This window comes from Erpetoichthys calabaricus, chromosome 7, assembly GCF_900747795.2.
Source record: "Erpetoichthys calabaricus chromosome 7, fErpCal1.3, whole genome shotgun sequence".
NCBI classification, from domain to species: domain Eukaryota; kingdom Metazoa; phylum Chordata; class Cladistia; order Polypteriformes; family Polypteridae; genus Erpetoichthys; species Erpetoichthys calabaricus.
In genome coordinates, this window is record NC_041400.2 from 54,418,380 (window position 1) to 54,442,817 (window position 24,438).

Consider the following 24,438-nt stretch of genomic DNA (forward strand, 5'->3'; position numbering starts at 1 on the left):
TTTAAAAAGACTCTTACCTTCCCTAATATATTAAAAACTGCGCCTAGCTGCTCCTCTGTGACTTCCACTGTGACTTTATTGTGTAGACTTTGCAGTACCTGATTTATGATATTGGTATCCAGTGGCTGATGAAGCTGCTCAACCAGTCCCCAAACAGCCTGTGTTTCAGTGTCTGAGACAATTGTAACGTTGGCAATACCAAACTCAGCATCCACTCTGGCACCTCCTGTGGCATCAGACAGTACTACTTGGAATCTTTTTGGCAAAGGATTGGATGAGGCTCGATCTGGAGTGAGAGTGATGTCAAAAGCAGTAGTACTTTCACCAACATCAAGAATTAGGACCCCTTGGGAATTTTCAAAATCCATTCCAGCAATTGCAGGCCAGATCAATCCTTTTCCCACAGCTTCTGCTTTCTTTAGCTCCTGTTAATAAATAAATACAGTAAACATAATATATATTTCTCGTTTGAATGGTTTTAAGTAAAAACATTTGCCAATATTGTCACAATTCAGATGATTACATATTAACACTAGGACTGTCCTCCACAACAAATACCTAGCAGTATTTATAAATTATTAGAAGGGGATACTTGGTACTATCATTGGTGGAATAAAGTACAGGGGCTGCCTCTAAATAAATTCCACAGGGGACAAACCTTTTCCCAAAACCAAAACCTCACTCATTAAGTCCACCATGGATAGTAACTTTGCATACTTGTGCCATACTTCTCTAATAAAGGGCAGGTGTGATCATATTTAAGAACAAAACATAGGCTATGGTCTTCCCTGTCCAAGGGGGAAATCTGCACAATATAGATATCAGACAAATGAACGCACATTCAGCAGTAGCACTCTGCCTTTTATTAAACAATAGAACAAACTCAATTCATATTCACTATCAAAAAAGTTAATAACTTACAAGCAACATACATGGATAAAGATGGAGAAAAATGCATTATTTTGATAGTTGCTTTTCTGTTTGCTTCAAAATTCTGTTAATATGGAAAGAACTGAAGGATAAGAATACTAACTAGTACAATGCAATTTGTTTTAGAAAGTTTCCACAAAAAAGGACAATTAAAGGTAGCATGTCACCATCTTGAATAAGAGCATCTGATTATGTCAAGAGTTGTCACTTCTGGAACTGATGTTCTAGCAACCAGGGGCATAAGCAAAAAACCCAAAATGGAAGTGTACATGAGAAAGAAAATGGTTGCATGCCAAAACAAAATAATAATGTGAAAAATCTTTACTACAAGAAAATGACACCAAAATATAAAAAATAAGAATGTGCTCAGCATCTTTTTCTTTAGTGTTCAATATTGAGATAACTCTCTATTCCTCTCGCCATCTTTTTCATTTCTTGGTAGTTACTAGATCCTATAGTTTTCATTATTTGCTCAAGATATGGCCAACGTGGTCTTCCTCTGCCTCTCTTCCCTTTCATCTGTCTTTTCATTATCAATTTCAGGAGCTCTTCATATCTCAATAGGTATCCCAGAAGTTGCACTTGTTTTTGAACTATAGTTTTCCATAAACTGTGCCTTTCACCTACTCTTAGAAGAACTTCTTCATTAATTATTTCATCAGCCCATTTAATTTTCAACATATGCCGGTAGCACCATAGCTCAAATGAATTTAGTCCCTTTTCCTCTTTAACTCCTAAGGTCCAGGTTTCACAGCCATATAAAACTACACTCCAGACGAAAGCTTTTAGGAGCCTTTTTCTGATTTGAAGACCGTTATTTTGAGACGCCAAGAGCTTTATCTTTTTGTTGAAAGCGATTGTTGCTTGATTGATTTTGCTTATTACTTCAACTTTACTTTGCCCATCCCTTGTAATCATACTTCCCAGATAACTAAATGAATCTACTACAAGACATTCACTACCAACTTCAATCTGCACTTTGGCTTGTTCGTCTTTGTCGCATACCATTTCCTTTGTTTTGGATTTATTTATTCTCACATTATATCTTATCCCCATAATTTCAATAATTTTTCCAACATGTATTTCAGTTCTCTTCATTTTCAGTTGAGATAGCAATATCATCCGCAAATCTGAGCATATCTATTCTTTCACCCTGCACTATTACTCCCACTTGTTCTCTAAGTTTTTTCAAAGCTTCTTCTACATACATATTGAGCACAATGGATGATAGTGAGAACCTTTTTCCACCTCCTTTCGAGAGTTTTGCCTCCTCTTGTTGATTCTCTCCATGTAAAATAGTTCTTCTTATGAAGATTCCATACCAGTCTTCGCTGTCTATAGCTAATTCCATCTTTCTTCAGAATCTCAAACATTTTGTCCCAGGAATGTGTTGGGAATGTGGTCATCACAAAAGGTCAATAAAAACAAGAAATAAATACCAAATCAAACATGAAAAAAAATGCAACAAATCAAAACAGGAAATTGTTTCAATGGTATGGAATTCTTTACCCACTTCTGTATGCCATTCTGCTTGTGTATTTGTGGAGTCACAGCTGTGTTCACCTTCTTGGCATTAATTTTAGAACACAGAGACGAAATACAGATACAGACAATAATACTTTCTTCAGGAAGGAATATTCTATATTAATTCAAACGCATTCATTTAAATATAAATATGATAATGTCAAAACAATGCTATCAATATCATAGTCTCACATTACATAAAAGTCCCAGTGAGTATCTCGCGTTCCTTTTTTAATAACACTTAAAGCATGACTAGATATTAGATTACATGGGACACAAACAAAAAATCCTGAGTCAGCACCTTTATAGCAATTGCGTCTGTGCCAGGACTTAGCCAGGACTGTGAAGTAGTACAGAAAGTCAAGCTTTGTTTATCATGTAAAGGAGACAAATAAGGCCTAATAAAACAATCAGTTCACTTTGACATGTTTAGTGTGCGTAAGGCAGAACAAATGCTGAAACAAATTTTTTTTGTGATGCTCTTGAAACAGTTCAAGTCATTGACCGTATGGCATTTTATGGTTTTCTCTATGTCTGTATGAAATTCCTTTTCCTTGCCACCTTGTTTTGGTTTGTTGAGTTTATTGTTATGATCACTTGCTTGTTAAACTGTCCTTTACAGAAAAATCAGCCAGATACTAAGTCCAACTGTAAGCTTTATACTTATTGAGGAGACACTGATCTAATGACAGATAGCTTAGACCAGTCATCACGAAGTCAGACTATAAAATATAATTTCAGATTGGGCAAATTCACTTCACTTGTACTTGAATTGTAGAAAAATTCTGACAATTACAATTAAAATATCCTTGGGATCGAGCAACTCTGACACAAGTTGTACTTGCTGTAGTCAGTGCCCTTCAAGGATTCTCAATAGACAGCTCTAACTAATAAAAATAATAACTAATTTAACATCTCGAGCTTTGACATATATCACCATCATCCATCAACTACAGTAAGCAGCACTGCTGGGATCAGCCCACAATGTTACTTGAGAAAATCTCAGATGCTGAGGAAGGATGAGAAAGTATTTTAGTTTTGGCAAAGACTAAGAGGTGACATGAGTGAAGTGTTTAAAATTATGAGATGCATTACAGGCATTAGTACTCCGGATCCCTGCTGATATTTTAAAATAAATTCTTCATCGAGAATATGAGAAAACAGTTGGAAACAATGGGTGAATTTCGCTCAAATGTTGGAAATTTTTTCTGCACACAAAGAAACATAGATACATGGAATAAAATACCAAGCAATGTGGTATAGAGTGGGACTTTATGGATCTTCAAAACTTGACTTCAGAGTACAGGTTTAAATCTGGACCCAGTCACTATCTGTGCAGAATATCCATCCATCCATCCATTTTCCAACCCGCTCTATCCGAACTGGGTCACGGGGGTCTGCTGGAGCCAATCCCAGCCAACACAGGGCACAAGGCAGGAAACAATCCTGGGCAGGGTGCCAACCCACCGCAGGACACACACAAACACACCCCATACACCAAGCACACTCTAGGGCCAATTTAGAATCGCCAATCCACCTAACCTGCATGTCTTTGGACTGTGGGAGGAAACCGGAGCCCCCGGAGGAAACCCACGCAGACACGGGGAGAACATGCAAACTCCACGCAGGGAGGACCCGGGAATCGAACCCAGGTCCCCAGGTCCCCAGATCTCCCAACTGCGAGGCAGCAGCGCTACCCACTGCGCCACCGTGCCGCCCTGTGAAGAATATTTCATGGGTTATTCTTCAGGTATTGGTTGAGGGGATGGAAGGCTGGAATATCCGAAGAAAAACCTCTGGAGAAATGCAGAAAATATACAAACTCCATACAGATATTGTCCATGCTGGGACTTAAGCCAAGAACTTTGGAGTTGTGAAGCACCAGCACTAGATACTAGGTCTCCATGCTGCCTACTTGCAATGTGTTGCTTGTACTTAATATAAATCTTAGCAGTGAGACCAAGAGGGTTAATTTTGATTTAATTAGCACCTAGAATCTCTTTTCATGTGATCTCAATATAGTTTCACCTTAGTGTCATTATTTTATAAAGTACAGTGAAATTGTCACTCGCATGTGCTAATCAACATGCAATGCATAACAACTCTCCGGATTATAGAATATTACTACCTTGCCTCTGAATTTCTGCTTTCCTTACCTGAACAATTTCAAAACATATTTTGCTGCCAGCTGCAGAATGGATATTGTTTCCAGTAAAAACATTTATATAATCATTTTTGGTTTACATTGTACAAGTGTTACTTATTATTTGTACAAGCAGTTACTCAAAGGTAGACTCAAATGAAAAAGTTTTGATCCCCTTGTATTCTAGCATTCTGACGACTTCATTGTACTTGGCGTCTCTAAGCTGAGATCTTCTCTGCTCTTTAACTTGATGGTAGTGTGGAATATGGCCGGCCGTTCATCCCGACCAATACCCCCAAGCCACCGGGTGGAGCCCTGCCTGCAACATAGAGGTGCCCTGAGTTCCAGCAGGGCATCATGGACAGTGGAGTTTTTCATCACAGCCCTGCTGGATACCATGGGAACCTCCAGGGGACGCTGCAGGAAGGCCCAGAGACTTTTGTTTCACCTATAACCCGGAAGTGCGTCTTAGTCACGGCGACAGAGCGAATGACACACTTCCGGGTTGAAGAAAAGGAGCTTTTATCTGACCCAGAAGTGTTCACGGTCACATGGACAGAGAGAGGCGAAACACTTCTGGGTCAAGGACTATAAAAGGACTATGGGAAATCCCAGACGGGGAGCTGAGCTGGGTGGAAGGGTGGCAACGCGTCTGGGAGTGGAGGATTGATTATTGTATTGATTATTTATTTGATTATTGTGCCTTTATGAGTATAGTGGAGTGGAGTGTGCTTGGTGCACATAATTATTATAAAATAAAGTCATATTGGACTTTTATCTGGTGTCTGATGTCTGATCTGAGGGTTCAAGGGGTCGACAGTGCCTCTATCTTTCACAGTAGCTTCCACCACAAACATGCCTGATATACCTTCTGTGACGGAGACTTGGTGAAAACAATTACTTTGCTGTTACTTTAGGATGAGCCAAACTCGATATTTTTGAATAAGAGTTAAATATAAAAAAACTTTCAGAGAGCCAAAGAAATTAATTAATTCAAAGTTTTTTATTTTCTTTAGGAGTGTATTTATCAAACGTGTGTATCTCCACTATACACGAAGAGTCAAAAACAAAAAATCAGAGTCAAACTCCTTGTATGCATGCATGTTAGGCCAATAAATATGACTGTAACACTGATTCTGATTAAGTTCAAGCCCTTCCTTCATGAATTTCTTTAAATTCTCTATAGTCATGATAAACAATAATTGTAAAAAAAAATATAGCAAAAATCTACCAAATTCTGTATTGTTACAGATACACATATTATTTACCACCTCTAGTCACGTGGTTTTCTAGTAATAATCTACAGTTTTTGTTGGGCATCTGTTACTAAAACTATCTATCCCAGGCTTAAAGCCTTCTGCAGCACTGAGTCAAAGGAGCTTTAATAGGAAGATTTTTCATTTTTAATCAGGGGCCTGTTTGACTGCAGGCATAGTCCATGCACTGCCAGGAGAGAACAGTATTCTGTACTCACAATAGAGTTCAAATGTCTAAAATGACCTGACATAAGACATCACTGGGAAAATGAACTTATAGTATGTCTGTCCTGAAGACTGAGCTAAACTCATTGCACGTTTAAAAAACTGAGCTGAGGCAAACAAGACATATAATGCAAACCAATTAAAATGATACCAGCACTGGGTTACTGCAAGTGTTTTGATAGTTTCATCTCTCCTAGGCTTTACTAGTAATTTAAAATGACAATGTCAGACACATGAGCTTGTGGAATGACAGACAGACAGACAGACAGACAGACAGACAGACAGACAGACAGACAGACAGACAGATAGATAGATAGATAGATAGATAGATAGATAGATAGATAGATAGATAGATAGATAGATAGATAGATAGATAGATAGATAGATAGATACTTTATTTGTTCCCAGGAGGAAACTGAGGAAAGAAAAGAGTGTGACACTGCTGCTAACTTTTTTTTCCCTCTATTGGAGGAAGAGAAACAGCCAGAAGACCGATAAGTTCACTTACTGCACCTATGATGCCACTCCTCTTTCCAGTCTCGATTATATATCATATAAACGAAAACTCTATTGGATGTTCGCTTTCATTGTCATACCATCTTCAGTGGAGTATAGAGCACCATGCCACTGAAAACTCTCTTACCTAATGGCATTATGCTGAATGTTATTGAGCATGCTGGTGCTTACTTTTGCTTTCGTCTTTCGGATATTCACATTAAAAGGAACATAAGGTGCAAACCAAACCTTGGAAAAATGATATGCAGCCCATATAAGTAAAATGTAATTGAATATATTAAACACCTTTATTTTGTGTATTAATTTTTTGTGTCTATACTTGTTTTATAAGACAACTGCAAAATTCAAATACACAAATACCAGTTACATGAGATGGTGTCATATATAATGGCATGGTCAGTTGTCTTTAAAATGTGTGGGTATTTTACAGTAGACCAAGACAGTAAGGCAGCAATATAAAATCAATTGGGTATCCATCCATTTTCTGACCAGCACATACTATTTAGTGTCATAGGAAGACAGACATTTCTATGATCAATAGGCACAGACAAGATCTGATTTTAAAATAAATTCCTATATACATTACTCTGCCTTGCCTTTTCTGTTTATACTGAACAGCAACCATTTCTGAGGTACCCAATGTATACAGACATCTCCTGATACACGTCTCAGTTTTCAAGCCCAACGCCACGGCTGATGTTCTCAGTTATAATCTTCCTATTTGCTTGTTCTTGTCTTGCACATATATTCAGGATTACCATTGTACGGGAAATGAGATTTCATTCTTGGCTGCTAGATCAACTGGCATTCTTACACAGACACCAGGATGTGCCAGCTAGAGCTGTAACTTAATGAATGCTTTTAGAGACATGAAAGAAACTTCAAAGCACAGCAAATGTAAACTTAATTTTGCAAAATGTACTCCCTGTTCATTTGTTTTGTGTTATATTCTGCTTTGTAGAATCATCATTATGTACACATACTATAACAAATAATTGGTTTAATCATGTGAGGTAAAAGAGTGAGTTTTCTCTATGAAAGATGTTATGCTAAAAAAAATAACTGTTGACCGACATTAGCTGTAAACTGCTATCTTTCCTGGGCACACGTTAGACTGATGCAAAATGTTATGGAAATATTTATAATGCAAAACTTTACTTTTAACTTGTATTTAGATGTTATTTCTTTTATTTATTGTTGGCACAGGCGAAGCATGGTACTCTGAGGTTCAGAAAAACAGCCTCCTTGCTGGAAATCATACTAATCTGACTGCAATAACAAATAATTCAAAATTCTTTGCTGGACAGAATTCAAGGCGCGAGCTAAAATTAGCAGTTAGCTCAGCCCAGGCTTGGTGTTTATTGCTGGCACCTAGTATTTAAAAAACACATTTCTCCGTATCCTAGCAGCCCATTTGAAAGCATGATAGATAATGCACAGTGCTTATCATCAAGCCGCACATATGCATCACTCCTACGACAGTATTTCCCAGCCTTTTATTTAGTAATTTTTCTATAGTGGTAATACATCTTTCTGAGTTTAGATGCAAAGCTCACTATTCATAAATCATTAAGCAGTTTCATAAATCACTGCTTAATAAATTAACAAATTAGATTAAAATTGACTAAATCATCAGATTAAGGACATGAATAAATGGAAGAGAGGTATTAAATATCATAATAAAAAATGAATGAACAAATGAAACTTTATTTACATGTGAATTTTCATTCAAGTTCAATTTAAAATGCTAGGCAGAGAGTGAAGCATAAAAATGGGCAAAGTAAAATAAAAAAAAGACTATAAAAGTAATAAAAATAGATAATAGTGAAAATATACAGTGAAGTATAAAATTGCCATGTAAATATACATATATACATATAAATATATACACATTGTGGCAGACGGCTGGGGCCCCTACCCAGCCGGGACGCCTGGAAGGTCCAGGAGACAGACAATACCTCCCCTGGGCCACGAGAGGGCAGCTGCCCAGGTCTGCTTGGGGGCCACCGGAACAGAGCTGGGAAGCTCATCCCTGTTGGGGCCTGTGGCCACCGCCAGGGGGCACCCAGACAATTATGGAACCCTGGATAGCAGCACTTCCACCACACTTGGAGGTGCTACCAGAAGGAATTTCAGGGACATCCAGAGTGATTCCGAATGCTCATGCTGCACTTCCACCACACCAGGAAGTGCCACCGGAAGATCGTCACAGAGCACCTGGAGCACATCCGGGTACTGCATAAAAGGGGTCGCCTCACTCCAGTAGATGAGTCGGAGTCGGGTGGCAGTGGACAGAGCTTGCAGGAGAAGAATGGAGGCGGCAGAAGAAAGACAGTGTATTGTGGTTTGTGCGCTGTGTTTATGCTGTTTGGAAAAGGGAGAATAAACGTGTGTGACATTGTGAGCCTCAGTGTCTGTCTGTGTCCGGGCGGATGTTTCACAATATATAACAAACACACACACACACATATTATATATATATATATATATATACTGTATATATTGTCACACATGTGCGCATGGGAGGCAGCTAAAGGGCTTGAGTGAAGGCAGTTCTGAGGCATGCCGGGATGTGGCAGAGTGCACTGACTCTTTTTCTCCCTTTCCTGTAGACCATCCACGGGAGATTCCACCTGGCTCTCTTGACGTCACTTCCGGGACCGAGCCAATGGAAGGAGACCTTACCGGCTCTGGCCCCTGTGATGTTACGTCTGGGCTTGAACCAATGGTTGAAGAACATGGGCCCGATCCTTATGACCTCACTTCCTGTCTTCCCCTTTAAAAGCCTGCCCCTTTTCCCTATTCCCTCAGTTCTGTTTTGGACTTGGCTTTGTGCACATCAGTGCTACTGTATTTCTATTGAACACAACTTTGCAGCCAGGAAACCAAATTATACGGGTGGCTGCCCCAAACCTTTTCACGACTCTTATGTCTGGTTATTGTGACAATATATATATATATATATACAGTATATATATATATATATATATATATATATATATATATATATATATATATATATACTGTATATATATTTATATATATAGGGTGGGTAGCACTGCTGCCTTGCAGTTAGGAGACCCGGGTTTGCTTCCCGGGTCCTCCCTGCGTGGAGTTTGCATGTTCTCTCCGTGTCTGTGAGGGTTTCCTCTGGGTACTTTGCTTTCCTCCCAGAGTCCAAAGACATGCAGGTTAGGTGCATTGGCGATCCTAAATTGTCCCTAGTGTGTGCTTGGTGTGTGGGTGTGCATGCCCTGTGGTGGGCTGGCGCCCTGCCTGGGGTTTGTTTCCTGCCTTGCGCCCTGTGTTGGCTGGGATTGGCTCCAGCAGACACCGTGATCGTGTAGTTAGGATATAATGGGTTGGATAATGGATGGATGGATGGATATATATGGTGCTGAAAAAAATTAAAGGTACACTTTTTAATCAGAGTATAGCATCAAGTCAATGAAACTTCTGGGATATTGATCTGGTCAGTTAAGTAGCAGAGGGGGTTGTTAATCAGTTTCAGCTGCTTTGGTGTTAATGAAATTAACAACAGGTGCACAACAGGGGCAACAATGAGACAACCCCAAAACAGCAATGGTTTAACAGGTGGAGGGAGATCACTGACATTTTTCCCTCCTCGTCTTTTCTGACTGTTTTTTCACTAGTTTTTCATTTGCCTATGGTCAATATCACTACCGGTAGCATGAGGCGACGATACCTGGACCCTAAAGAGGTTGCACAGGTAGTCTAACTTCTCCAGGATGGCACATCAATATGTCCCATTGCCAGAAGGTTTGCTGTGTCTCCCAGCACAGTCTCAAGGGCATGGAGGAGATTCAGGGAGACAGGCAGTTACTCTAGGAGAGCTGGACAGGACCATAGGAGGTCCTTAACCCATCAGCAGGACCGGTGTCTGCTCCTTTGGGCAAGGAGGAACAGGATGAGCACTGCCAGAGCCCTACAGAATGACCTCCAGTACGCCACTGGTGTGAATGTCTCTGACCAAACAATCAGAAACAGACTTCATGAGGGTAGCCTGAGAGCCCGACGTCCTCTAGTGGGTCCTGTGCTCACTGCCCAGCATCGTGGAGATTGATTGGCATTTGCCATAGAATACCAGAATTGGCAGGTCCACCACTGGCGCCCTGTGCTTTTCACAGATGAGAGCAGGTTCACCCTGAGCACAGAAATGAAAGGGTCTGGAGAAGCCATGGAGAACGTTATGCTGCCTGTAACATCGTTCAGAAAGGCCGGTTTGGGGCACATTAACTGAAAACTGCCATGACTTGGACAGACATCTAATGAGGTGTTAAGAGCTTCTAATAAGCATGAAAAAAGTCTGGTGGAGATCAACACATTTTCCATGGAGATGGAAGCAGTAACCCCTCCTTTAACCGCCACCTTATCGTGGTGGAGGGGTTTGCATGTCCCAATGATCCTAGGAGCTCTGTTGTCCGGGGCTTTATGCCCCTGGTAGGGCCACCCAAGGCAAACTGGTCCTAGGTGAGGGATGAGACAAAGAGCAGTTAAACAAAACCTCCTATGATAGAAAACAATTTTGGACGGCGTTTACCCTTGCCCGGACGCGGGTCACCGGGGCCCCACTCTGGAGCCAGGCCTGGAGGTGGGGCTCGATGGCGAGCGCCTGGTGGCCGGGCCTGCACCCATGGGGCTCGGCCGGGCACAGCCCGAAGAGGCAACGTGGGTCCCCCTTCCCATGGGCTCACCACCTATGGGAGGGGCCAAGGAGGTCGGGTGCAGTGTGAGTTGGGTGGTGGCCGAAGGCGGGGACCTTGGCGGTCCGATCCTCGGCTACAGAAGCTGGCTCTTGGGACGTGGAATGTCACCTCTCTGAAGGGGAAGGAGCCTGAGCTAGTGCGCAAAGTTGAGAGGTTCCGGCTAGATATAGTTGGACTCACCTCGATGCACAGCTTGGACTCTGGAACCAATCTCCTTGAGAGGGGCTGGACTCTCTACCACTCTGGAGTTGCCCCCGGTGAGAGGCGCCGAGCGGGTGTGGGTATACTTATTGCCCCCCGACTTGGAGCCTGTACATTGGGGTTTACCCCGGTGGATGAGAGGGTAGCCTCCCTTCGCCTTCGGGTGGGGGGACGGGTCCTAACTGTTGTTTGTGCGTATGCACCGAACAGCAGTTCAGAGTACCCACCCTTTTTGGAGTCCCTGGATGGGGTGCTAGAGGGCATACCTTCTGGGGACTCCCTCGTTCTTCTGGGAGACTTCAATGCTCACGTGGGCAATGACAGTGAGACCTGGAAGGGCGTGATTGGGAGGAATGGCCCCCCCTATCTGAACCCGAGCGGTGTTTTGTTATTGGACTTCTGTGCTCGTCACGGATTGTCCATAACGAACACCATGTTCAAGCATAGGGGTGTTCATATGTGCACTTGGCACCAGGACACCCTAGGCCTCAGTTCGATGATCGACTTTGTGGTCGTGTCGTCGGACTTGCGGCCACATGTCTTGGACACTCGGGTGAAAAGAGGGGCGGAGCTGTCAACTGATCACCACCTGGTGGTGAGTTGGCTTCGATGGTGGGGGAGGATGCCGGTCAGGCGTGGTAGGCCCAAACGTGTTGTGAGGGTCTGCTGGGAACGTCTGGCAGAGCCCCCTGTCAGAAGTAGCTTCAACTCCCACCTCCGGCAGAACTTCGACCACATCCCGAGGGAGGTGGGGGGACATTGACTCCGAATGGGCCATGTTCCGTGCCTCTATTGTTGAGGCAGCTGACCGGAGCTGTGGCCATAAGGTGGTCGGTGCCTGTCGTGGCGGCAATCCCCGAACCCGTTGGTGGACACCGGCGGTGAAGGATGCCGTCAAGCTGAAGAAGGAGTCCTACAGGACCCTTTTGTCCTGTGGGACCCTGGAGGCAGCTGATAGGTACCAGCAGGCCAAGCGGAATGCGGCTTTGGTGGTTGCTGAGGCAAAAACTCGGGCGTGGGAGGAGTTTGGGGAGGCCATGGAGAACGACTTTCGGACGGCTTCGAAGAGATTCTGGTCCACCATCCGGCATCTCAGGAGGGGGAAGCAGTGCAGTGTCAACACTGTATATGGTGGGGATGGTGCGCTGCTGACCTCGACTCGGGACGTTGTGGGTCGGTGGGGGGAGTACTTCGAAGACCTCCTCAATCCCATTAACATGCCTTCCAATGAGGAAGCAGAGCCTGGGGACTCAGAGGTGGGCTCCCCCATCTCTGGGACTGAGGTCACCGAGGTGGTCAAAAAACTCCTTGGTGGCAGGGCCCCGGGGGTGGATGAGATACGCCCGGAGTTCCTCAAGGCTCTGGATGTTGTAGGACTGTCTTGGTTGACACGCCTCTGCAACATCGCATGGACATCAGGGACAGTGCCTCTGGATTGGCAGACCGGGGTGGTAGTCCCCCTCTTTAAGAAGGGGGATTGGAGGGTGTGTTCCAACTACAGAGGGATCACACTCCTCAGCCTCCCTGGAAAAGTCTATTCAGGGGTCGTGGAGAGGAGGGTCCGTCGGATAGTCGAGCCTCGGATTCAGGAGGAACAGTGTGGTTTTCGTCCTGGTCGCGGAACAGTGGACCAGCTCTATACCCTTAGCAGGGTCCTGGAGGGTGCATGGGAGTTTGCCCAACCAGTCTACATGTGTTTTGTGGACTTGGAAAAGGCATTCGACCGTGTCCCTCGGGGAATCCTGTGGGGGGTTCTCCGAGAGTATGGGGTACCGGCCCCCCTGATAAGGGCTGTTCGGTCCCTGTAAAATCGGTGCCAGAGCCTAGTCCGCATTGCCAGCAGTAAGTCGAACCCGTTTCCAGTGAGAGTTGGACTCCGCCAGGGCTGCCCTTTGTCACCGATTCTGTTCATAACTTTTATGGACAGAATTTCTAGGCGCAGCCAGGGCGTTGAGGGGGTCCGGTTTGGTGGGCTCAGGATTGGGTCACTGCTTTTTGCAGATGATGTTGTCCTGTTTGCTTCATCAGGCCGTGATCTTCAGCTCTCTCTGGATCGGTTCGCAGCCGAGTGTGAAGCGGCTGGGATGAGAATCAGCACCTCCAAATCCGAGACCATGGTCCTCAGCCGGAAAAGGGTGGAGTGCCCTCTCAGGGTTGGTAGCAAGATCCTGCCCCAAGTGGAGGAGTTCAAGTATCTCGGGGTCTTGTTCACGAGTGAGGGAAGAATGGAGTGTGAGATCGACAGGTGGATCGGTGCGGCATCCGCAGTGATGCGGGCTCTGCATCGGTCTGTCGTGGTGAAAAAGGAGCTGAGCCGCAAGGCGAAGCTCTCAATTTACCAGTCGATCTATGTTCCTACCCTCACCTATGGTCATGAACTATGGGTAGTGACCAAAAGAACGAGATCGCGAATACAAGCGGCTGAAATGAGTTTCCTCCGCAGGGTGTCTGGGCTTTCCCTTAAAGATAGGGTGAGAAGCTCAGTCATCCGGGAGGGGCTCAGAGTAGAGCGGCTGCAACTCCGCATCGAGAGGAGTCAGATGAGGTGGCTCGGGCATCTGATCAGGATGCCTCCTGGACGCCTCCCTGGTGAGGTGTTCTGGGCACGTCTAACCGGGAGGAGGCCCCGGGGAAGACCCAGGACACATTGGAGGGACTATGTCTCTCGACTGGCCTGGGAACGCCTTGGGATTCTCCCGGAAGAGCTAGAAGAAGTGGCCGGGGAGAGGGAAGTCTGGGCATCTCTGCTCAAGCTGCTGCCCCCGCGACCCGACCTCGGATAAGCGGGAGACAATGGATGGATGGATGGAAGCAGTAAAAGACAGCCAAAAGTGTTTTTATAGTCATTTACATGCATCTATTAGTACAGGAGTTTAAAATCAAGAATATAACCATGCAATCTCCATTGACAAACATTGGCAGTAGGATGGGTCGTATTGAACAGATCAGTGGCTTTAAATGTGCCACTGTCACAGGAAGAAGCCACCTTGGCTCAGGACAGTATGTGAATCTTTCTGCTCTGCTAGGTCTGCCCCAGTCAACTGTGTTTTATTATTGTGAAGTGGAAGTGTCTAGGAACAACAACCGCTCAGTCATGAAATGGTAGGCCATACAAACTCAGAATGCAAACTACTGAGAGCTGAAGCGTAAAACATATAAAAGTTTCCTTTCCTCACAACAAAGTGAGTGGTCAGCCACAAAATAATAGGCCACACAAACTCAGAATGAGTTCACCACTGAGTGATGAAGGATACAGTGTGTACAAATTGTCTTTCCTCTGTTGCATCATTCACAACAGAGTTTCAAAGGGTGTCCATGACCAAGCTGGTGTACAACAGCCTAAGATCACTAGGCATAACTGTATTTTTTACCTTTCAAAAGCTGTCAGAAAAAAGTGGTGGTGCCAGTCTGTGTTGTAGAAACACAGTATATCAATAAAGGCCATGTTTTTGTCCCTCACACAATGTTAAAGCCAGCTATTAACAGTGAAAATTCTGCTAAAGGCTTCCAAACAAGGGGAGGGAATCCAGTATTGAAACAGTGCTTGTTTTCATTCTTCTATAATAGTGTACAACATTGTTCAATATTCAGAGTTAAATTGCACGCCTAAATGATAGTGACTCTCCTGTTTTGGAGGCAATGTGTGGCAGTGACACAGATACTACTAATCACCACAAAAAAAAAAACTTCTTACAGAAACAGAAAATTTAAAAAATATGAGGAGAAAACTAATTAAAGTTTAAAATGAAAGAAGTATCAATTACTTAAGCTATAATAATAATAATAATGCTAAAAGAATAAAACGGGTGGTGCAGTGGTAGCGTTGCTGCCTTGCAGTAAGGAGACCTGGGTTTGCGTCCCAGGCAGAATTTGCATGTTCTCCCCATGTCTGTGTGCATTTCCTCTGAGTGCTCCAGTTTTCTTCCAAAGACATGCAGGACTGGCGATGCTAAATTGGCCCTAATGCTCGCCCTGAGATGGACTTGCGTCCTGTCCAGGGTGTGTTCCAGCCTTGCAGCCCTATGGTAGTTAGGATCAGCCCCACGCCCCCCACGATCCTGCAGTTGACAAAATGACTGACTAAAAAAACAAAAGAAAAGCTCATTTTTTCATCTTCAGAAGAAAAATATATAGTTTGCAATTTCAAGATCTAATAAATAAATAAACACCACATACTACATGTTTACACAAATCAATCAAAATAGATCAAAATAAGACATATGCATATGTCTGAGTTTATGCAAAAAACAAACAGAACTACAGGCAAATAGCTGACAAAAAATCAAAATCAATTATATGAGGAAAATGAGATATAGTGATATAAAGAAAATTAAATACAGTTATTTAAAAATAAGTAAATAAATAGTTGAAAATGAAACGAGGTACTTTAACATCAAAAGGAAACAAAAGCATGAAAGTATATAATATTATATACAATAATATATACCAAAGAAAGAAGTAAAAAGGAAATATAAACCAACACAGAAAATGAAATGTGGAACCCAGTACTATGAAAGAAATGTCACAGAAAGTGATACAGGCAAGAACAGAAAACTGAACACTTCATATGTTCAGATTTAGGTGGTAAAAGAGATCTTGTGCTCCCTCTACAGATTTGGTATTCTTAAACTGTAGGAATTGCTAAGTGGCAGTGAGAGAATTAAGTTTCTCCTTAGAAGACTGATAGGTGTCACAGAAGTCTTTGGAAGACACACATTTCTACTTGCAAGTCAGATTGTACTACGTAGTTCCTATAACATAATGGGTGTCTAACAAGCTGTCTGAGACACCTAACACTTAAACATCTGCTAAAGGTCCATGGGTGCAGTTAGCTCAGAAGCAATGTGACTGTCAAATACAAAGGTACAGTAACTTCAGCTGCCTTTGAAAACCATAAGCAACTAGAGAAAGATCTAGCTTAGTACTCTTGTACCCAAACTAAAGTTGTATTCAATTCCAGGTGTGACCCGAAGAAGGAAATTAAATTTTAGGTCAGAGGGAAAACTGAAGATATCCAACATCTGTCTGTATATCTGTCTGCTTTTCACGAGAGAACTATTTTTTTCTATAATTTGCTTGAACATTCCGGTTGATTTTGCGACTTCTCTCATCACTCTAAGTACCATAGTTCACTTGCGGTACCAATTTATTGTTGCTAATCTGAGAGAGATGCTGTGGATCGAGGGGAGGGGGGGCAAAAATTTGTCCTGTTTCACTACTACATGGGTCCAGCTAGTAGTATATAAAGTGAAGAGGACAGTTGGTGTAAAGGCTCATTAGAAGAAGAAAAGGCTACAGTTGAATAAAAGAAAAACTGAGAGAAGGGACATAAATAGATGTGTTTCAATGCCAGCGCACTCCCATCATCCTTCCAGGAGCCCTGAACCCGACACCGTCAGTAATGTCACCAATGAGCTTGGCAGTGAGGCACAACAATGCAAGTGGATGGTGCAGAAGTGTAAAGTGCTTTTATTAAAAACAGCAAAGAAAAAAAGTGTTCAAATAAATAAATGCAATGTCTCAAAATCTTCAATAAATAAATAATCCATAAAAACGGGTGAAAGATGGAGGTTAAAAAACACAATAGAAAAAAAAAACAATCTTTTAAAACAACGAGATTAAAACAATGGCATGAAGCAGTCACTTTAAAAAAATCCAAAGCACGGTGCCGTTTTTCTACCTGGCGGCTCCCCTGCTTCTCCCACCTGGCTTCGCAACTGGGGCGTTGCCCCACCTTCAGGTGAAGCTGCCTTCCACACTGGTCTGGTAGCCCTCCGATCCCTGGCTACGTCAGGCTTTATCCGGACCAAGACTTGGGCTCTTTCCCCAGCGGCCAGGGCGCTCACGCTGGGGCTCAACCAGCCCAAAGCCTCCACGACTGCCGCCACCTTTCGACGGCCAGTCGTCTTCATCACCGGTCACTCCAGCTCCTTGATTGCTCAGCTGGAGCGACCGCTTCCTTCAGCCCCACCTAGTGTCGGCCAAACACTCTTTCTTGGGGCTCTCCTTCCAGCTGCCGCTGCTCCATCGAGCCTGCTCTCTCTCTCTCTCCCTCTCTCTCTCCTCTCCCTGCTGCCTTCTTTCCTGCAACCTCCATCTCTTTCTTTCTTTATTTCTTTTTTCTCCCTACTAACCACCTCGCACTTCTATATATCACGGGGACGTGGATCAGCTGTGGCAATCAGCAACTCCCAGAAACAATTACGTATGCGCACAACTCCTCACCTGTGCACTTACTCATGAACTCCCCGGGAACTGTTCGGCCACACACCACACCCTCTCACTAAGCTGAAAATGCGGCGATTATTTATTTTAAAAGTGGCCTGTTTGACATGAGCCGTGGACCCACTACACCACACCATACCACATGTACTTCACAACAGATAATCCACCTGAAGCTAAGAATGTTTAGGCAAAGCCAGTACTTGGATGGGAGACCATCCAGGAAAAGCTTGGGTTGCTGATGGAAGTGGTGCTGGACGTGTGTTGGCAAGGCCAGCAGTTGGCACTTACCCTGTAGTGTGAATGTGGATCCCAATGCCCATTGCAATGATACTGTGATACTGTGTTGTAAAAATGGTGCTGACCTTCGGATGAGACATAATATCATGGTCCTGACTCTCTGTGGGCATCCTTCATAAAGAGTAGGGTGTACCTGATATTCTGGCTAAATTGCCCACCATGGCCTAATCAATCTGACACCTAATCTTGCCTTGTCTCTAACTGGCTAACTATGTCTCACACCTTCACCACCTAACAGCTAATAAGTGGTAAGTGTACTGACGAAAAATGGTTGCTGTCGTATTCCTCCAGGTGGATGCTGCACATTAGTGGTGGTTACAGTGCCTTCCCTCTCTCATGTTAAGCACTTTTAGTAGTGAGAAAAGCGCTATATAAATGTAAAGACTTATTATTATTATTATTATTATACTTGAAATCTTGAAAGTGTAAAAGCCATCCAAATTAACTTTGCTTTAATCATTTTGGTACTTGTGTTCTTTATTAGTGTGTTTTGCATAATAAATACGCTATTCCAGATACTTTCAGTCTCTTTAGTATCATTTTGAGTATGGGGAATACCTCCCTCGGGACAGCCTGTCCTTTAACTGTGCCTGTTTCCAGTAACAGATTAGTGTGACATCTAGTCTGTCTTTGAGCCATTGAGGCTTTTGTGGGGTTTGTCTTCCCAAGGATCTGTGCAGGAAGCAGCAGATCAGAAAATATTTGTTGGACGAGAATGCAGCTTTGATTTATTTAAACATTTTCTTGTGATTTGGATATGATTTAATAAAATTGTATTGGTAGATATTTTATTCTTCATAACAAAAATCCATTACAAACATCTATTGTTTGCAACAACAATACGTTGTCCTTTAAGTTTAAGTAATTAAATGTGTCCATGATTACAACACCTACTGATGTTTTAAATGGTTTTTAATATTCTCCATATTCTCCAGTGTTGCCTCATTATACACAATTCTTTACCATAAGACCAAATAAATGTGTTTCATTTGGAATTATTCACAATATTAGACATCAGTAACTGTTTACATACCCGCATTTCATAGCTGACAGAGACAACAGAGTTTGAAGGTTCTCTAGTCAGTCTGAGACTAATCAGGGTAGTTTTCTGGTGAACGACAGGGAGACGAGATCCTACTGCAAAGTAGATCAGTCCTCTTGGATTATCGCTTTCCAGTACTGTGATGTTGGCAAACCTTGCACTATTATTTATCAAAGCTCCTTCTCCCACCTGGTACAGCTCAACCAAAAACCACGTCTCAAATTCAGGTGTCTACACAAAGAAGGAAAATAAAATGAAGTTAGTTTTCCAAAATATTTTAGAAAAAGATCTAGTACATTCAAATCATATAATACTTACAGCAGTATATTTAGCAATTTATTGACACTGGAAAATGTTATTTAATATATTTTCAAAGTTAAATCGATTTTTTAAAAAATCACACATGACTTCTTTATATTTAAATGCTTTTCCTGCACTGTGCTGTAGTAATTACATTGGTTAACAAAAAATTGTGACAAGAGTAAAAATACCTGAGTCATATTTTATTTTGTGCACTGAATTTGCCTATCATGTAAAAAATTTTGAGTGACATACAATTAAATGTGAAAATACTATATATTTACATATTTATTAAAATAATTAATATAACAATAATAATCTAATGTTTAAGATATTTTGGCTAAGTATAATGAAAAATGTAGCTGTTTTTGTTTACTGTCGTACAGGAATGTCACTCTTAAGAGGCTAGTAGTAGTAATAGTAGTAATGAAATAGTAATTATTCTTTACTAAATATTTTTATCCCCACAATGATACTAAATGATGAAAATATGAATGTGATGCCATAACAAAAAAAAAACTAAGCTAAACCTGAGAGAAAAAAAAAATGTGACTTTGGATTCATTATAAAGTATGCTTAGAGCACCAATCAGAATTCTAGGCACAACCAATGTTATTGACCAGTGTTATTAGTATAACATATTGTATACAGTGTTTAAAAATAAGAAAATTTAAATGTATTTTATAAACAATCAATAGTTCACAGTCAATGTCATGTGGAACTTGTACACACTGACCCATGTCTATTAGGGGAAAAGTGCCACCACATTTTGGTAGTTCACTAAAATGGCAGATTCACTCACGTGGGATAATGAGGTAGTATGTAAAAGACTGATTTCCATTGGCATACTTTATAAATTTTAAGTAAGTTAAATGATTATATTAAACATCTTCCTCAAGAATATTTTATTATGTTTTGTTTAAATTAAATTCAAACATATTAATGCAAGTGATCAATAAAGTCACTCCGAAAATTGTTTGTTTTGCTGATTGTATAGTTTAAAAATAAAATATAAGCAGTGAACTACAGATTACTCTTAAAAGTCCTTCTTCTTTCGGCTGCTCCTGTCCTAATGGATCTTAATGAGCTTTTAATAGATAGATAAAGGTGACTATAAAAAATGTGGTTTACTTATCAGAAAGTGCTAAAGATATCTCATCACACTTAGTTGTGTAATTTATGAGTCACAGTAGCAGAATTGGGAAGCACTGCCATATAATAGATCCATCAGCACTTTCTCCCATTGACTGCATTTGTAAACCTTCCTCATTCCCAAAGTTGAGCTGGTTAAGTTAAACGGTGATTCTAAATAGGCACATAGATATGAGTGTGTGTGTGCGTGTGTGTGTGTGTGTGTGTGTGTGCATGTGAGTGAGTGAGTGGATCCTGTGATGAACTGGCACCTATCTGGGGTTGTTTCCTCCTTTATGATTAATGCTGCCAACAACGTCCCAGGTCCATGCAACACTGAATTGGATTACATAGGATCAAGAATGTGCATGGCTATTTGTACACAAAAAGTGTTCAATAAATTAAACTTTGGCAAGGAAAAAAAAAGTTTTTCTGTAATTAACAAAAAAAAGAAAGACATTTCTTTTCTCAATTGAAGAAAACCTAAGAAAAAGTGGATATTGGGTGTTGATTTTATATCTTCCAATGTGGATTAATTTGTACACTGGAAAAGTGTTACCTAGAATGTAATTTGAGGGAACTGAAAAGTAGAAAGAAGTGGTAGCTTCTACCGACACAGACTGAGCTGGGAATTTACAAAAACTAAGCAGTGGTAACCACTTAACCCCAATCCTGCATATATAGTATTTATTGTACTTTCAAGAGATTTTATTCTGTCTCACTGTTCTCATCAAGTGGTATTATGTAAGTAATTGTATACTCAAAAAGGAAACATTAAATATTTTCCACTTTCTGATCATTTATTATTTCATATAGCAGGAAACAAAAATAATGAAATCATCTTGTTTTCTTAATCTAACCATAGCAAAATCTTTCAGATTCACTCACCTTGTCTTGTCTAAGTTCCAATGTGAATGTACATGACACCTCTCCTTTTTTGCATGTGGTTGATCCCGATATAAAAAGTAGTTCTTTGGTGAGATTAACCTCATTATTTTGGAGAAGAGCATTGCTTTCATTAAGTGTTGCTTGCCAGAAAACCACTAAATCCTCAAAAACCCTAAGAAACACAATTTGAAAAGCAGTTATCCTCAACGATTTCCACCTAAAATTGTCTGTGGCAACGTACGACTTTTGCCTCTATCACATTTTCAATTTATAATCAAAATAAGTCAGTGATACCACATGTTTCTGAGCTGTGAACTCAGAACTCCATTTTACTATGACTATACTAACATTAAGATAGCACCCATGCTGGAGAGTGTTGACCTATAAAACATGGAAACTACTGGAAGAAATAATAAAGCACCAAAAAATTAGAAAATTATGTGTTCATGGTAGTTAATAATATCGATTACATCGCAATTACTATTATTGTTATTATATAATAATCTATATTTCTACCTCCCTAGTTCCACTATTTCTATAATTTTTATTTTAAAAATGTATATAAATACATGGAAATTATGCTATTGGAAAAAATAGCAGCATCCATAGAGTAAAAAATTAGGTGTCTCAAATTCAGACCCCCGTGACCCTGTGTTCGGATTCAGCGGGTTGGAAAATGGATGGATGGATGGATGGATATTATCCTTTCGATCACCATTACTGTTATAACTATTATATAATAATCTAACTATATTATCTATATCTAATATACAGTATCTAATCTATATTATATAATAATCTATCCATTTTTCTACCTCCCTGGTCCCACTATTATTATAATTTTGATTTAAAAAAAATGGATATAGATACATAGAAATTATGCTAATGGAAAAAACAGAAGCATCCATCGAGCAGAAAATTACATGTTGATGGTATTTAATAATATCCGTTGTGTACCATTATTTATGTTATCCATCCATCTATTTTCTAAACTCGCTTATCCAGGGCAGGGTGACAGGGAAGCTGGAGCCTATCCCAGCAAGCATTTGGCACAAGGAAATAAAGAAACCCTAGACAACGCACCAGACCATGATAGGACAGAAACACACACACTCTCTCTCACACACACTAGGGCGAATTGAGCAATGGCAATTAATCATGCATTTTCTAAGTAAAAAATGTCATAAAATGAACACTTAAAACAATGATTTTAAACAGAAAAATGCATATAAATTCACATTTAAGCAGTGTTCTACCTGTCAATATCAATTACTTCAACGTGCAAAAATTACTTTATGAATAATTGTATTGTCATAAATTATCTGTCAATATCAATTAATTATTTCAATGCGCAAGGATATTTTATGAATAATTGTATTGCCATAAACACACAATGGCACAGAATTCTAAAACTGTATAAAGTTAGTATATTTGTAGAAGGAACACCCTTCAAATTGTTGCTGATGACCCTTGAACCTTAGCACTATGGGAATGAAAAGTTTGTTAGCAGACTAAGTTTTTGGTGTGTGCTGAAGGTTTTTTTTGTTGTTTTGAATGCTAATTTATGATGTTGTTTTTTAATAAACTGTCAAACCTGTTTCACACCCTACATCTCAAAAGCAACCTTTCCTTTTCCAACATACAACACAGAGTGCCTTCATTAAACAATGGATTCATTTCAATGTATAAAAATGGATTGTCTTTTGATAATACTAACTCTTATTACCATGAATAAATTTTGTTAATGTGCACATTGTGGCAAGCGGCTGGGGGTGGCACCCAGCCGGGATGCCCGGAAGGACCAGAGGAGGGCTTACGCCTCCTCCAGACCACGAGGGGGCGACTGCCCTGGTGGTTTTGGGGACCATGGGAACGGACCTTAGAAGCTCAACCCCATAGGCCCCAATGCCTATGGAGCCCTGGCCCTCAGTACTTCTGCCACACCCGGAAGTGCTGGGGGGAAGAAGATCAGGGAGGCACCTGGAGCACGTCCGTGTGTGTATAAAAGGGGCCGCCTCCCTCCATTCAATGGCTGGAGTCGGGAGAGGAGAAGGACAGAGCTTGGTGGACAGGAGTGGAGGCGGTGAAGAAGGCAGTGTGAGAAAGGCTTGGACTTTGGGGAAGTACTGTGGTTGTGTGTGTTTGTCTTGTGTATAGTATTGTAAATAAACGTGTTGTGGTGCTTAAAACGATGTCTGCCTGTCTGTGTCCGGGCTGTTCCCCACAACATTAAGTACTGAATGAAAAAGTTGAATTTATTGCTAATGATGATAGAATTGTAATTGTTGATTGCATTAATTTTACTGTTACAGTTTGTTTAATGGCCCATGCTTCTGACAGTTTTTTGACAGCTAAACAATTGGTTGCTCCATCAACTTTTTAGATAATTTTTTTTGATTCCAAGTATCAAACATCTTTTTCCAAACTGATTACATCATAGAAATTAATTTTTGCTTACAAACACCTTACAAAACAAGTCAAGGAAACATACCAAAACAAAGAATTAGCTAAATTGATAAATACTAAAAGAAATAATAAATAAAAAAGAAACAATACAATGAAAAATAACAATATACAACTAAAATAATATAATGTATATATGATAATAAAAGTACAAAACTGAACAATCAAGGGACAAAATCAAAAGTAGGCAAGGTAAGTTTTAAGTGTAGATTTGAAGATGGGAAGGGAATCAATGCTGCGGATATCTTGAGGAAGGGAGTTCCAAAGACAAGCAACAAAGCTAAAGCATCTAGACCCCATGGCAGATAAACAAGCAGAGAGTGTAGCTAAGAGATTTAAATAAGAACATCTATAAGTACAAGCAAGTGTATAAATATGTAGCAGGTCTGAAAGATATTAATATTCCAGGCTATGAAGAACTTTGAATGTTAATAGCAGAATCTTGAAATTAGTATGGTATTTAACAGGGAGCCAATGAAGTTCACAAAGAACCAGGGTAGTGTGTGCAGCAGAATTTTGGACCAGCTGAAGCCTATGCAGAAGCTTGTGAGGGAGGCCAACCAATATAGA

The 24,438-nt window shown here is 41.1% G+C and overlaps 1 protein-coding gene across 1 annotated transcript in view; it reads right to left on the reverse strand.

Moving 5' to 3' along the window:
- Positions 1-24,438, reverse strand: part of adgrv1 (adhesion G protein-coupled receptor V1) — a 697,787-nt gene that overhangs the window by 285,214 nt on the left and 388,135 nt on the right. Inside the window, exons 76-78 of the mRNA XM_051930189.1 lie at positions 21,406-21,577; positions 19,078-19,317; positions 18-425 (exon numbers count right to left, since the gene is read on the reverse strand). Coding sequence (XP_051786149.1) covers positions 18-425; positions 19,078-19,317; positions 21,406-21,577 — 820 coding nt within the window. The remainder of the gene's footprint in view (positions 1-17; positions 426-19,077; positions 19,318-21,405; positions 21,578-24,438) is intronic.